Source organism: Leguminivora glycinivorella, chromosome 4, assembly GCF_023078275.1.
Source record: "Leguminivora glycinivorella isolate SPB_JAAS2020 chromosome 4, LegGlyc_1.1, whole genome shotgun sequence".
NCBI classification, from domain to species: Eukaryota; Metazoa; Arthropoda; class Insecta; order Lepidoptera; family Tortricidae; genus Leguminivora; species Leguminivora glycinivorella.
The window spans coordinates 15794939-15808438 of NC_062974.1; the positions used below are offsets into that span (position 1 = coordinate 15794939).

The 13500-nt window shown below is 34.1% G+C and overlaps 3 protein-coding genes across 3 annotated transcripts in view; 1 reads left to right on the top strand and 2 right to left on the bottom strand.

Moving 5' to 3' along the window:
* Positions 1-4498: 4498 nt before the first annotated feature.
* On the bottom strand, positions 4499-6421 carry LOC125225601. The gene is made up of 3 exons (XM_048129379.1): positions 6173-6421; positions 5294-6074; positions 4499-4861 (listed from the first exon to the last, which is right to left on the bottom strand). Exons 1-3 carry the CDS (start codon positions 6373-6375, stop codon positions 4652-4654), a joined length of 1194 nt encoding a protein of 397 aa, XP_047985336.1. The 5' UTR covers positions 6376-6421; the 3' UTR covers positions 4499-4651.
* A 1813-nt stretch (positions 6422-8234) lies between these two features.
* LOC125225469 (regulator of microtubule dynamics protein 1-like) lies at positions 8235-10712 on the bottom strand. Its single transcript, XM_048129209.1, has 4 exons — positions 10491-10712; positions 10103-10291; positions 9671-9922; positions 8235-8894 (listed from the first exon to the last, which is right to left on the bottom strand). Exons 1-4 carry the CDS (start codon positions 10581-10583, stop codon positions 8544-8546), a joined length of 885 nt encoding a protein of 294 aa, XP_047985166.1. The 5' UTR covers positions 10584-10712; the 3' UTR covers positions 8235-8543.
* Positions 10713-11228: 516 nt separating this feature from the next.
* Positions 11229-13500, top strand: part of LOC125225606 (septin-7) — a 108552-nt gene continuing 106280 nt past the window's right edge. The window contains exon 1 of the mRNA XM_048129393.1: positions 11229-11356. Coding sequence (XP_047985350.1) covers positions 11344-11356 — 13 coding nt within the window. The 5' untranslated portion in view covers positions 11229-11343. The remainder of the gene's footprint in view (positions 11357-13500) is intronic.

The window sequence follows — 13500 nt, forward strand, 5'->3', positions numbered from 1 at the left end:
TTTTCATCAACCCTCCCCATCTCTCCCCCCTCTGCGTCACCCCTCTTCCCCCCCTTAAATAGCCGAAAATGTAGTTTTTCGCGATTTCTGACAAAACCGTTGAAGATACAGAAAAAGCGTGTAGGAACAAAGTAATCCTTAATAAATTTACTACAAATCATTCATTAACACTTTGGTTCTAGCACTTATAGTTTTCGCGTGATCCATCACGAAAGTTGGTCCTTTGCTGCAATTTTCTTTAGTGAATGTTAAGTTTTCTCCCAAATTGCTTACGAAATCTGTTTGATATTACTAAAATATTATAAACTGAAAATGAATTTCAGGGGGAAAAATCACTACCATGGGTGGAACTTGAACTCACGGCTTCTGGATTGAAACTCCAGGGCTCTACCAACAGCTACCAAAAGCTCATCCCCAGTCATCGATATACTATATGGATCAATGGTACTCCTAGCGACTACTACCGTGAAAATATTACCGTCTTAAATAGTTACTGGAATTCCAAGACATATTGAAAATTCCACCCATGGTAGTGATTTTTCCCCCTTAATTTTATTTTAGTCATGGGTTACTAGTCATATCAGACAAATTTCGACGATTTCGTAAGCATTTTGGGCGAAAACTTAACATTCATTAAAGAATATTGCAGCAAAGGACCAACTTTCGTGACGGATCACGCGAAAACTATAAGTGCTAGAACCAAAGTGTTAATGAATGATTTGTAGTAAATTTATTAAGGATTACTTCGTTCCTACGCGCTTTTTCTGTATCTTCAACGATTTTGTCAGAAATCGAGAAAAACCGCATTTTCGGCACTTTAAGGGAGGGTAGAGAGGTGACGCAGAGGGGGGAGGAGTGGGGAGGGTTGATGAAAAATAACTTCAGTCTATAACGTACATATTTCAATTAAAAAAAACCTTCCATTAATTATGCCGTAATTTTAGCTAATTTCCCCCTACTATACTCTATAGGAGGTTCTCTGTGATGGTATCACACCAATTCATTGTGAAAACGGATGGAAACAAAAACCATTTGAATTTTGGATATGTACTTTGGTGTATTTCAATAATAATTAAAGATAATCGTGTACTTAAAAGCTGTTTTAGAAGGCCAAAAAGACAAATTTTCCGACATAACAGTGTCTGAAGAATCTGATGAGTTGAAATTAAAATTTAGCTTTTGATTATTTTTGACGAACGACTTTTTTATTTGCAACATGTTTGCAGTATAACATTATATGTGAAGATAATACCTTAAAATTGCATTTATTGTATGATGTAATAGCATTCTTTCCCAATGCACAATTTATTTTGTAATAAGCCTATCTTAGGTGCTTTTTGAACGTAATAATATTTGATAAAGTATTTACAATATTTACCTTTTTTTGATGGTTATAAATTTATTATTAGTTAGTTTTACGAATCTGGTATCGTACGAAGAATCTTTTCGCGAAATCTCTTGTTTGTTTGATACGTAAGTGTAGCTTTATACATACATCTATATAGTGAAGAATTTCTTATGTAACGGTGGCCTTTGGTAGTTTATAAAGTTTGCATTTTGTGAAGCATTTTCTAGAGTGATTAACATACAATTATGACGCTTAAAGCCTTTACCTACCTTTATATTATACATATACCATCTAAGTGACTGAACTATTTTATTATCTTCAGTTTTTTGTTAAAAATATCCGAGCGGCGTAGCATATTTAGATTTATATTTTCGTGTAATGCATTTATTGTGTATTTTCTGACCATCGGGTTCTGCTCTATGTTACTATATGTACATGTACAAACATCTTCTTTAAAAATTTTGGCTTCACTACAAATTGTCACCCATACCGTTCGCCGTTTATGACCTCTCTAAACAACAGTTGCAATATAGCGGATTACGATACAAGTGCGAATCAAGGAAATTCGACATAAGTGGCGATAAATTATGTATAAAACGCACAAATAACAATTGTTTTAAATCGATACGATTTGCGTATTACCTATTCGCACATGTATCGTACCTACAACGTTTTAACACTTTCGAAACCGGGCTCTACGCGGCGCTACGACATTTTCGCTACATACGGGGAAACCCATGTAATCGGCTACGCTTCTACGAGCGGTGTGCCCGACAGTCGGGTTCTTGGTAGCGAAAGTGTTAGGTGCATATGGCCCTTTAAATTTTTTTCAATACTTTATTGCGTAATGTGCTAATTATCGCACTAGTGCGGTAATATTGCGCCATGTGTACTGTAAAATACTATTTTAACGTGTGTTTGCGTGGATTGTGGGGAGTCGCTTTTTACGTAGTCATAGTTAACTAATATTAAATACTGTTTATAAATGCTTTATAATGTAAAATTGAGACTGGTGCGATTACCACGTACAACAAATTAACTTTTCGGCATACAACGTTTTCTATGAATATATTTAGACTCTATAAGTACCTATGACATACACTATACAGTGTGAACGAGAATAGTAGAAATTAAATTAAATTTAGTTAAATTATGTGTATGTAATTAACTAATTACATACAAAATTATTTTTACAAAAAAAAAACCATAAGGCATAGGTTATGTCCCACTGTAATCGTTTACTAGGCAATAACATGTCCTGTATATCTACCCATTTATTTTTACGTGTCGTTCATAAAATGTTAATGTTGTCTTTTATATTCATACAATATGTTATATGTATTTTATTTAATATCTGGTCAACCACCTTTTTGTACTACTGCAGTACGAAAGCAATAACTACATATTACTTAAGTTTAGTTTGAAATTGTGCTGTTCTAAATAAAATACAGTAGTTAGATATTTTTAGCGTCTCGTTCATGTGCAAAAGTACTTTATTACGAATGCCTTTTAGAATCTCAAATCAAATGGATGGATGGATGGAAAGAACTCTAAGGCACTTGAAGTATAAAGCCTCCGCCACACATGAGCGTTTTGAGAGCGTGGCGTGAGCAGGGCGCGGCGCTGGCGGCACGCTCTCATCGCGCCCCGCTCAAAACGCTCATATGTGGCGGAGGTTTAAGAAACCTTGCGATGGAACGCCACACTCATACTAACCGAATTTAATGCAATTGCTGTACACGGGTAAAATCCTTGTTCCTAATTATTCCTATGGATATGAATACGACTCTTATAATACTCTACATGAGTTGTATGTACACATATAATATAATAAAATTATAATAAAGATATAAAATGTTATCTAAAATATATGGCGCCAAATTAATTTTTGAAATTAGTCTTTAATAATGTTAAATTTTATTATGATTCGGGCTGTTATTATTTGCGCATTTTAATGTTTTATATTAAAATTACTTTTAGTTATGTGTTGGTTGGTAGCGGCTGACGATAATGTATTTGTATTTCATAATAAAATACATAATATTATTATTACTTTACTGTAAGGACTGTCGCAACCGTGATTCAAGCGGCAGTAACCCCGAGTGCCTACCGCGAATATAAAAAAAAATCTTTAGTGTCCCTAAACGTTTGGGCATTTTGTCACGGCTCATATGGGGAAATGGATTTTTTTCTACATATATCGCTTGATGCGTGATAGCCCACAAAACAAAATTCGTGGTTCGCCCCTGGGCTCTAGAGGCGAACAGTCGATTTTCGATGCCAAGTCTTTCTCAGTCTTATCTCGTTATCTCATTAACATATAAGTTTTTATATGCTTGCATGCGAGTGTTTTATATTGCTGTGACATTCTATATAAATATTACCTTTTTACGTAGGTATTGTGAATCTTTTTAGAAATTATTGATTGCACATTATAATGGAAATAAAAATAAATCTTTACATTTAATGTCAGAGTTTTATTTTTACGTTTGTAAACAACACATTGCATTGCGTATGGACATTGTTTAGGGAAAAGAAGCAAGAACTTTATCTCATGTCAAACTTGTTCTTGCGGTGCGTGAATGCGACCGTTTACGCGATCGAAAGTAATAGTACTGATATATACCGACCATCGTATTTCCAATATTATAGGTTAAATGTAAAAACAGCGCCATCTATAACTGATTTCTTTTCTTTGTGTGGAAGCGTTCATATGGATTGAAGTTACAGTCAGGTCAGGTATTCTGTTGAGCAACTCTAGGCACCATAATATGTACAGTCAACCAACTGTAACCCTAGGGACAGTATAATAAAGAGTACTATCGTACAGTATGGCCACTCCCGCTCCCCGCTGAAAGTGCCGCCCACCCCCTCTCGGTTAGCTCACAGTTACCGACTGTCAAAAACGCGAACAGTCGACCTGTCATATTTCACTCATACAAGCATAGTACGCGTTCACCTACACGAGCTTAGACTGTGTGCTAGGAATGCGCCTCTTTCAGATATTTGATCGCCAATGTCCAAGGTGTGCCCTAGTCCACTCTACAATCATGTCAATTACTATAACATAGTTCTACAGAGGCATAGTTCCAATTGGTTGACTGTACACGTTTTTAATTAATTTAAGAGCAGGTTGAGAGAGAGACAGTGTTGAATTATAATGAGTAAAACTACATTTATTCAAACCTTTCAAACAATGCCAATTCTAACAATAAATTCGTAAAACAAAAAAAAACTATTAACTAATTAAAATACAGATACTAAATCAGTCAAACAGTTACCAACATAATAAATAGGCCAAGCTTAGAAAGCAGCTTTCTTAGTGCAAACGGATATATCAGCTTGATGGAGTGACAAGTCCCCAAAACTGTCTTCTGGCTTCTTTAGTAGTTGTTTATTGAAGAAGTCTTTCTCTCTGTGTGTATGTTTTATGACTGCCGGCCTTGGTAAAGATTTAGTCAATTTCTTTGCCCATTGACTTTCTGGCATCTTGGGTGCATTTGAAACATCAATCTGAAAAAAAAATAAGGATATTTGTACATGGATACAAATGTTGATATTGGGGTCTGTTATATTACAATTATATACCAAATATATGCCTGTACCAAATACATATACAATTAGGTTATTGTACTAATTCAACCTTATGAAACAGTAACTTAAGATTTAAAATAAAACAGGAATGAAAACAAAACAAGACTTAAAGTCCTAGGGGTCCTTAGAGAAAAGGTTGTTCTAAAATAATTAAATTGCTAGTTTATCTGAGCATTTAAACCTATACCTTGTCTGGCCTAAGCATACTCCACTCAGAGTTGGGAAGAATATTGAATGTGTCACTGAATTTGACTGATGAAACTGAACTGAGGATTGAATTTGAGCATTCTAATCAAGGTTGTTTTTGTTATATAGGACATTGTAAATTGAAATAAAATGAATTTTACGCACCACTGTAGTTTTCTTTGCACTTTTATATGCAACAGAAGGAAGATTTACATTCTCTTTATTACTTGACTTCAAGGTAGAGCTCTTCACAAGCTTTGGAATGGATGATAGAGTTTTCTTAGGATGCACATTCTGTATCAATGGAATTTGTGGACTGTTGTTGATGTAATAGGCTACAGGACTAGCAACATGCTGAAATGCATTGTTTTTGCTGGGAGTTTTTTTTACTGAGGATGTGGATGGTTTCTTGAATAATGAAGGGTTGGCTGGTGTTTTACATAAGGTGGGTTTTGTATGAAGCACAGATGATGGTGTAGCAAATACTTCCTTCTCTTTCTGGACTTGCTTCATAGGGGTTATTACAGCTGAGAGTTTTGCATTGTTAGCCACTTTTGCTTTATTTACTTGGTTAGTAACTTGATTTCTCTCAATTTCAGTTTCTTTGCTCTTAGCTTCTTTGCAATCAGTATTGGCTGTTTTCTTCTTTGATTTAGGCGTGTTTTTCAAAATGTATTCTATTTCCTCGAGAGTATTATCAAACTCCTTACTTGAGGTGTCACACGATTTTTCTACCATTTTTTCTAAATTTAAGAAGCTGTTTGTAACATCCCAGTTTTGGAATAAATTCGGTTCATCAGGGGATAATGTTGTATTCGACATTGATTTTGGAATGTTTTCAGGTGATAATTCATGATTACGGTTTGATGTAATATCAGGTTCTGAATGAGTTGATATAAGTTTGAGGCTCGTGTCATGATTGTCATCTTCAAGGTGCTCGTTAGCCCTGCAAAAATGTGTAATATTATTTTCTAGAAGTAACATTCAAAGTCTTATGTTTAGATAAATACATAAGCATTTTTAATAATAAAACATTTTACTTACGCTATAGTTTGTCGATTATTTTGGTGGCTAATAAACATGTGTTTAAGTTCTCCGAGACTTAACTTTCCGTAGAATACTTCATCATCACTACATTGTTCGTCGTCTCTCAAACTCATAATGATCGCGTTGATGAGAAACTTCAGTGGCAAATAAATTAATAACTGAATAGTTATAAATAAAATAACGGCTAGCTTGTAAAACATATGTTATTTTATTTTTTATTAACGATATTTTGCAAATCGAACTAAACGGCTGATACCACAGATAACACTACTAACAGTGACACTGTAAAAGTGACATAAATAATCGTCGTGCTAATGAGATAAAAGCAGGGCAACCAACAGACCAGTGTCAATGAATTTTTAAGACTGTCTGTGGGAAGCCTAAGAAGTATCTTTTTAAGGGTTCCGTAGTCAACTAGGAACCCTTATAGTTTCGCCATGTCTGTCTGTCCGTCCGTCCATCCGTCTGCGGATAATCTCAGCAACCGTTAGCACTAGAAAGCTGAAATTTGGTACCAATATGTATATCAATCACGCTAACAAAGTGCAAAAATAAAAAAAATGTTTTATTAGGGTACCCCCCCTACATGTAAAGTGGGGGCTGATATTTTTTTTCATTCCAACCCCAACGTGTGATATATTGTTGGATAGGTATTTAATAATAAATAAGGGTTTACTAAGATCGTTTTTTGATAATATTAATAGTTTCGGAAATAATCGCTCCTAAAGGAAAAAAAAGTGCGTCCCCCCCCCTTCTAACTTTTGAACCATATGTTTAAAAAATATGAAAAAAATCACAAAAGTAGAACTTTATAAAGACTTTCTAGGAAAATTGTTTTGAACTTGATAGGTTTAGTTTTTGAGAAAAATATGGAAAACTACGGAACCCTACACTGAGCGTGGCCCGACACGCTCTTGGCCGGTTTTTTCGATCTCACTGAGAGAGCGCGCACACGGGCAACTGTTGCCGGCGACACGTAGGATCTTCTGTAGTTTGTGGGTTAGGCCAGGCCAAAGAGCATTGAATCACTACGTTTATGTATTCACTAAGTTTGGGTTAGGCTAGGAATGTATAGTCTGCAAGTATTTTCCGTCACTATAAAAAGCGGCAAATTAAAAAAGAAATAGTGTATTTTCTAATGACAAACTTTTAACTTGTTTGGTTTGGCTCACATATGTATAATGGATGGTGGGGATCTCGTGGGGATAATGATAATAGAAGGTGATGGAAATGGAATAGAAATACATGCATGTAATAAAGGATTCTAAACATATTATTATAATTTTCACTTCTCAAGCTGATAAAATGCAGGTTATCAAGTAACTCATGTATATGTGGCATAAAGTTGTTTATTATTAGAAAATAACAACTACATACTTCGAATCAAATATATTTAATTTATTATTTATAAAAATACAATATAAAAAAATATTATATCTTACATATGTACTACTCTCGTCTTTTCTGTGTGAATAACTCTCAACTGTTTGTATTGGGAATGTATTGAATGGTATCAATTCAGGCGCCAGTGGCAGAACCAATCAACTATTTTATTGATCTAAATTACACACCAAAGGTTACTCATTCATGAATATGCCAATCATACAAATTCAAATACATGCAAGCAATTAGGTCACCAATTCTTATAAAGAAATTCTGAAACTTTACATTTAATTAGCCAATATCTGGGCGACCGAGCTTCGCTCGGTTCTGTTTCGTATCCTTGACATGTGTCGCCATCTAGTTCAAAAATGAATAGTACCTACATCGAGCGAAAGAATTCTCAGACTTAACAACACAACTACTCCACACGAGATGGCGCGCATTTCGCCACAAAAACTCAGAGTGTATTTTTCTATTCGTTTTAGCCTTGACCTGTGTCGCCATCTAGTGTTTGCAATAAATAGTACTTACATCGACCGAAAGAATTCTGTCTTAACAGTACAACTACTGCACACGAGATGGCGCGCGAAGAAAAACGCATGAAAACTCGAAAATTCGCGTTTTCCGGGACCTAAGGATAAGTTAGACCGATTTTTCACCCCCAAAAACCCCCACATAACAAATTTCAGCGAAATCGTTAGAGCGGTTTCCGAGATCGTCATTGTAAATAAATATATAAATAAATAAATAAATATACAAGAATTGCTCGTTTAAAAGTATAAGATTATAATATTAACATTTTTCGCAAGCGGGAACATAAAGTTTAGTGGCAGTATCTACTAATAATAACAAATCCCAAGGCCAAGTATAGGACTCTTACTGGACTTGTCCTTCTCGGTTTTCATGAGAGTCGAAGATATTATAAATCCTAATCCATGTAAAAAGTATTAAATAAACCATTGTGACAGAATTAACTTGCGACCAATCATTTCAATTGCTTCAGTAATTCTGCAGCTTCTTTATTAGCTTGATGATCATCATTAGTCTTAGCTGGGTAACTAGCTGCAAGCTTCAAGTAATATTTAGCTTGGTCTTCTTTTTTCAGTTTTAAATAGCAGTTTCCTAATCTAAGCAAGTTTAAGCTGTAAAATCTGGGTCGAGTTGATTCTGCCTTAAGGAAGTACTCCAATGCTTCTTCATATGTAGAATAAGGTGGTGATGCAAAGAAGGTCTCTGCTATTTTCCTTTGATGCCAGGGCATTTCGCTGACTTGATAACACCACTCTCCCAGCATGTATAAAGTAGTAGCATCATTTGGATTATATAAAACAGCCATCTGAAATCAAAATAAATACAGTGTAAACTCTATATAACGGCACTGAAGGGACTGTGCATATTATGGCGTTATAGAGAGTTGCCGTTAAGTGGAGAGAAGAAAAATCGGAATTAGAAAAAGAAAAAGTTTATTTCAGAATAGTGTTAGTAGTAATATACGTTAGTCATGGTCAAAAACGGCCTACACATGGAAGCAATCCCAATTTGTAAACAAAAGAACCAATTTTTTAGAAAGTTCGGGACGCTTGATGCCGACGTCGAGTTTATTGCCGGCTAGGATAACAAAGCGACAAAAGAACGTACACAGCTGCGCAGTTTTTACTAATTTTAGCAACTTTAAAGGTACTTTTTATTACTTAATTGTTGCCGTTATTGCCGTTATTGAGAGTGGGTGTGATGCTATGTAGAGTGTATCATTGTATGGTAGACAAGCTAAACCAACCAAAGTCAATTGGTTTCGACGCTTTAGAGAGTGTGCCGTTAAATCGAGTGACGTTACATGGAGTTTACACTGTATTATTTTAAAATATGCGACAACTCAATGAGGAGGCACACTCTAAGGTTATGACAGATGGCGCCACCATATTAGTCCATTGCACAGATAAAGAATTTCATGTGTGAAGATGATATTTTTTTGTCTCTCTCACATATGAATGACAATGACATGCCTAGGCACTTGCACAGGCGCCGCCTGGCAGGATAAAATGTCAGTGTGCCTCCTCATTAAGAGACCTTGCTATATTTTTGCCTATTAGAATGTTACATAAAGGTATTTACATCCATATGTTTCTTCACATTTTCTAGTTGCTTTATCCTCTCCTTGAGTCCAACTTCTGTGCTTTCTGCATCAAGCAATAGTGCATACCACTTATGTACAGCATAGTTGTCCTCATTCTCTTTCAGCACATATGATATAATATGGTATGCTTCTGATATCAATTGCCTTTTATATGTTTGTTCATATTTTGACTCCTTTGCCATGTTATACATTGCTCGGCAAATTCTCCACTGGATCTCTACATCATTAAACTGAAAATAGGAAACACCATTTAAATTATTGAAGAGTAGGAAAAACAGTTTCACAACAATGAGACAGGCAACTGTATTCACTTTTGCAAGCAAGGTATGTCAATTAAACTTTATTCAACACTACAGACAATGCTTGCCTAAAAGGAAGAAATATTTGGTGATCAATAAATGTGCATATACTTCGCAATTCTTTAAATACTGGTAGCATTCTTCAATATGTCCATTTTCAAACAATTGATCAGCATGATCCAGAGTTGCAGATATAGCGGCTTTTTTGGGATCTGATGACTGTGCTTGTGACTTCCAAAATAGGACTCCCATTAGCATTGGGATATTCAGGAAACCATACATTGGTATTTTTTGCTGAAACTAAATTAATAAATATGAATATTTAACTTTGAACAACGAAAATATGTGAACAACATAAATCAGGAAATGAGAGTATAAGTCACTACATAATATATAAAGTTGTATTTAAATTGCTCTAGCAGTAGGTATCTTGAGTTTCTATGACTTGAAGTTTTAACTACAACTTTAAAAAATAACTAAGAATCCATAAGAATCTTACATTTTTCCGCAGCACAACATTCTGATGTAGCTTTCTGTATTTAAGTAAAAATTGCACGGCCACAAATCTAGTGGTCGTAAAAATCAAACTCATATTAATTTGTTCTTTTTGTTTTAACTAGCACAATCTGAATAAATTATAAACAAGCAAACAACTGATAGTCTGATACAAGTAACAATAAATCAAAGTCCATTGAAAACACAGGTAAACATTGATTGGAAATGACATTGGCATATTGGCAACACACACAACGTCAACGTCAAAATGTATGTTCTAAAATCTTATATTTATCAGATTTTAAGTTGTCGAAACCTTTATAAAACTTATTTTTTATAACATAATTATATTATTACTACAATAAAACTCTGACGATTGTTATTTTTCATTTATATTATATTTGATGATTGATGATATACATGCATTTCAGAACGTTGACAACTGAGTTCTGGCACAGATAAGGCCAATTTTCTGCAAAATAAACTTTCTAACGTAGCAAGGCGACAACCTAACAAGCTAAACTGAATTAGTTTTGTTAAAGTTTAAAACTATTATATTTTCTTTGTTAAAGTTTGTAATTGTTAATGGAATATAAACAATAAAATTGTAACACGGCGCTTTCTATGGGTCTTAAAAGTATAAAATACTTTAGGTTTTCCCATCCCTTGGAATTTAGAAGCTTTTGAGGGGGCTATAAGTTATTTTCATATCTGGCAAGTATTTTCAAAAATCAATTTCTACCCGGTACAAGCAAGGGCGGTTGAGTTGTTCTGTTGACAGTTTGGTGAAGTGATAAAAAAATTGTATTTTGCGATTATGTTTCTTGAGTGAATAAAGTTTTTTGAGCATTTCCACTATGCAGAGATCAGGTAATATCATCACTTCTACTTGTAAATAGCATCAGCCCATTGAATTGAAAAAAGGCGTTCATTCGCGCCAACAGCTTTTATTTAATTTACTGAAGATATTTTGTTGTATATTCATATCGGTAGGTTCTGACCAGTATTCATCTATCCATTTAACCACCTGAATTATTGATAAAGTAAGTATACTAAAGGACAATTTAAAATTCGGAATGTAAGTGTGCCTTTTTACTTCTAATTACTACTTTTTATGCAATCCAAATATTGCAGAATTTACAAATGGATGCAATATTTCAGTAAAATGTTTATTTTATTATGAGGAATGTAATGGCAATGGCTTAAAAATAAGCTACTTAAAAGCATCCTTTAAAATTAATACTAATCAAAATTTATGTGGATGTGATTGTGTTGCTTTCAGATACTTGTTGCAATTGTTTCATTTCACATTGTCAGGTGACAACCAAACTCACTAATTACTAAAAAACATTAAAAGACAAATTTAAGAGAAATTTGGGAGAGGCCTACTACTACTACTACTACTACTAACTAGGACTAGGCCTAAGGCAAAGCACACAAAATGTCTGCGGAGAAAGGCTAGCAGTAAGCAGTAAAAAAATTAATCCAAAATTGCCTTAAAATTAACACTAATGGATCATACTTGTGTTGCATAACTTCAAACTCCAATCAATCCATTCTGCTTTAAGGTTCATTATATATAAAAATATATATAATCTGAAAAAGAATCAACCATAAGGTTGCCATAAGGCAGAATAGATTTACCTGAGTTTGAAGTTAAGCCACACAATTGTGGTGGTAATTAATGAGTTATTGCTAATTCCCTGACAATATATTTGTTCCCGAGTTATTGATGGTATTTATGTACTGAAAGAAAAATATGTATTTATTTATATTTTAAGTACCAAAATATGTTGTCAACTATTACATATAAAGTTTTGCCTCACGTTTTATTATTGTGGTTAAAAAAATAACGCAATTAACAAAGGTGTGGAACATAAGTGATTTTTATGTCTTTTGGCGTGATACAATGTCGGAAGTGATCTAAATACACCTTAATATAGACATTCAAATCCATTTTTTAGAAACCAAGTATTGGCTGGTGTTATTCTAATTACTAATATATAGTAACTTCATATTTTCTGTATGTATGATATTCAGTAGCCATGGTGCATGAAGGAATGGTGCTGATTGTTGCAAATATGTGTAATGTTTTGAAAAGTTAAACATGAATAAGAAACTAGGGGTAGCTGTTGAAACTGTTTTACTCCAGCAAATATAATATAGAAATAAATACTGACAAACTGAGGGCAGCTCCAGTTAAAAACACAACTGGTGCAAATAGATTGACAAGAATATATCAAATAAAATCTATATATTACATGAAGCTGAAGGTACCTAGAACATAATTCTATTGTCAGTCTAAAAATAAGTCATCTCTTACCTTGAGTAAATAGTTGCGATTCCAAATAATATGTGAAATAACATACTTACTAAATTAGCAGTTTGTGTTTCCAACCCCTGACGCAAAAACGACAGGGTGTTATAAGTTTGATGTGTCTATCTGTCTGTTTGTCTGTCTGTCTGTCTGTCTGTGTGTGTGTCTGTCTGTGGCATCGTAGCTCCCGAACGGATGATTTCGTTTTTATTTGTTTGAAAGCCGAGTTGGTCGGGAGTGTTTTTAACCATGTTTCATGAAAATCGATCCACTATGTCGGGCGTTTTTTCAAAATTTTAATTTTGTGGTTAGGTTAATTGAAATTGTGGAATTAAGTCCTTGAAAAGTTTAAAACCATCATTTAATATCATTGAAAAATAACACACCCATTACAGCAATCTTATCATTAATCATTCATTACTGATTGTTAATATGTTTATAGAATAAATACTAAAATTGAGCCGTAATGTCGGCAGAAGTAAAACAATAGTTCTTGATTGGTGAAATAATTCATTGGATGAATTGAATTATGTGTGGTCATGGATTTGTATTAATCACTTACTTAGTTTAAATTCTTTTTTTAGGTATAACCGTAAACCATATAAATAATTAAATAAATATTATAGGACATTATTACACAGATTGACTGAGTCCCACGGTAAACCCAAGAAGGCTTGTGTTGTGGGTACTCAGACAA

What these genes read in the sequence shown, in the direction of transcription:
- LOC125225601 (XM_048129379.1), bottom strand. Translation starts at nt 6,375, where the DNA reads ATGTTTTACAAGCTAGCCGTTATTTTATTTATAACTATTCAGTTATTA. An exon ending in AATAATCGACAAACTATAGC is followed by an intron (nt 6,075 to 6,172) that starts GTAAGTAAAATG and finishes ACATTTTTGCAG; the next exon opens with GGCTAACGAGCACCTTGAAG. An exon ending in GTGCAAAGAAAACTACAGTG is followed by an intron (nt 4,862 to 5,293) that starts GTGCGTAAAATT and finishes TTTTTTTTTCAG; the next exon opens with ATTGATGTTTCAAATGCACC.
- LOC125225469 (XM_048129209.1), bottom strand. Translation starts at nt 10,583, where the DNA reads ATGAGTTTGATTTTTACGACCACTAGATTTGTGGCCGTGCAATTTTTA. An exon ending in AGTATTTAAAGAATTGCGAA is followed by an intron (nt 9,923 to 10,102) that starts GTATATGCACAT and finishes TCCTATTTTCAG; the next exon opens with TTTAATGATGTAGAGATCCA. An exon ending in ATGTGAAGAAACATATGGAT is followed by an intron (nt 8,895 to 9,670) that starts GTAAATACCTTT and finishes TTTTGATTTCAG; the next exon opens with ATGGCTGTTTTATATAATCC.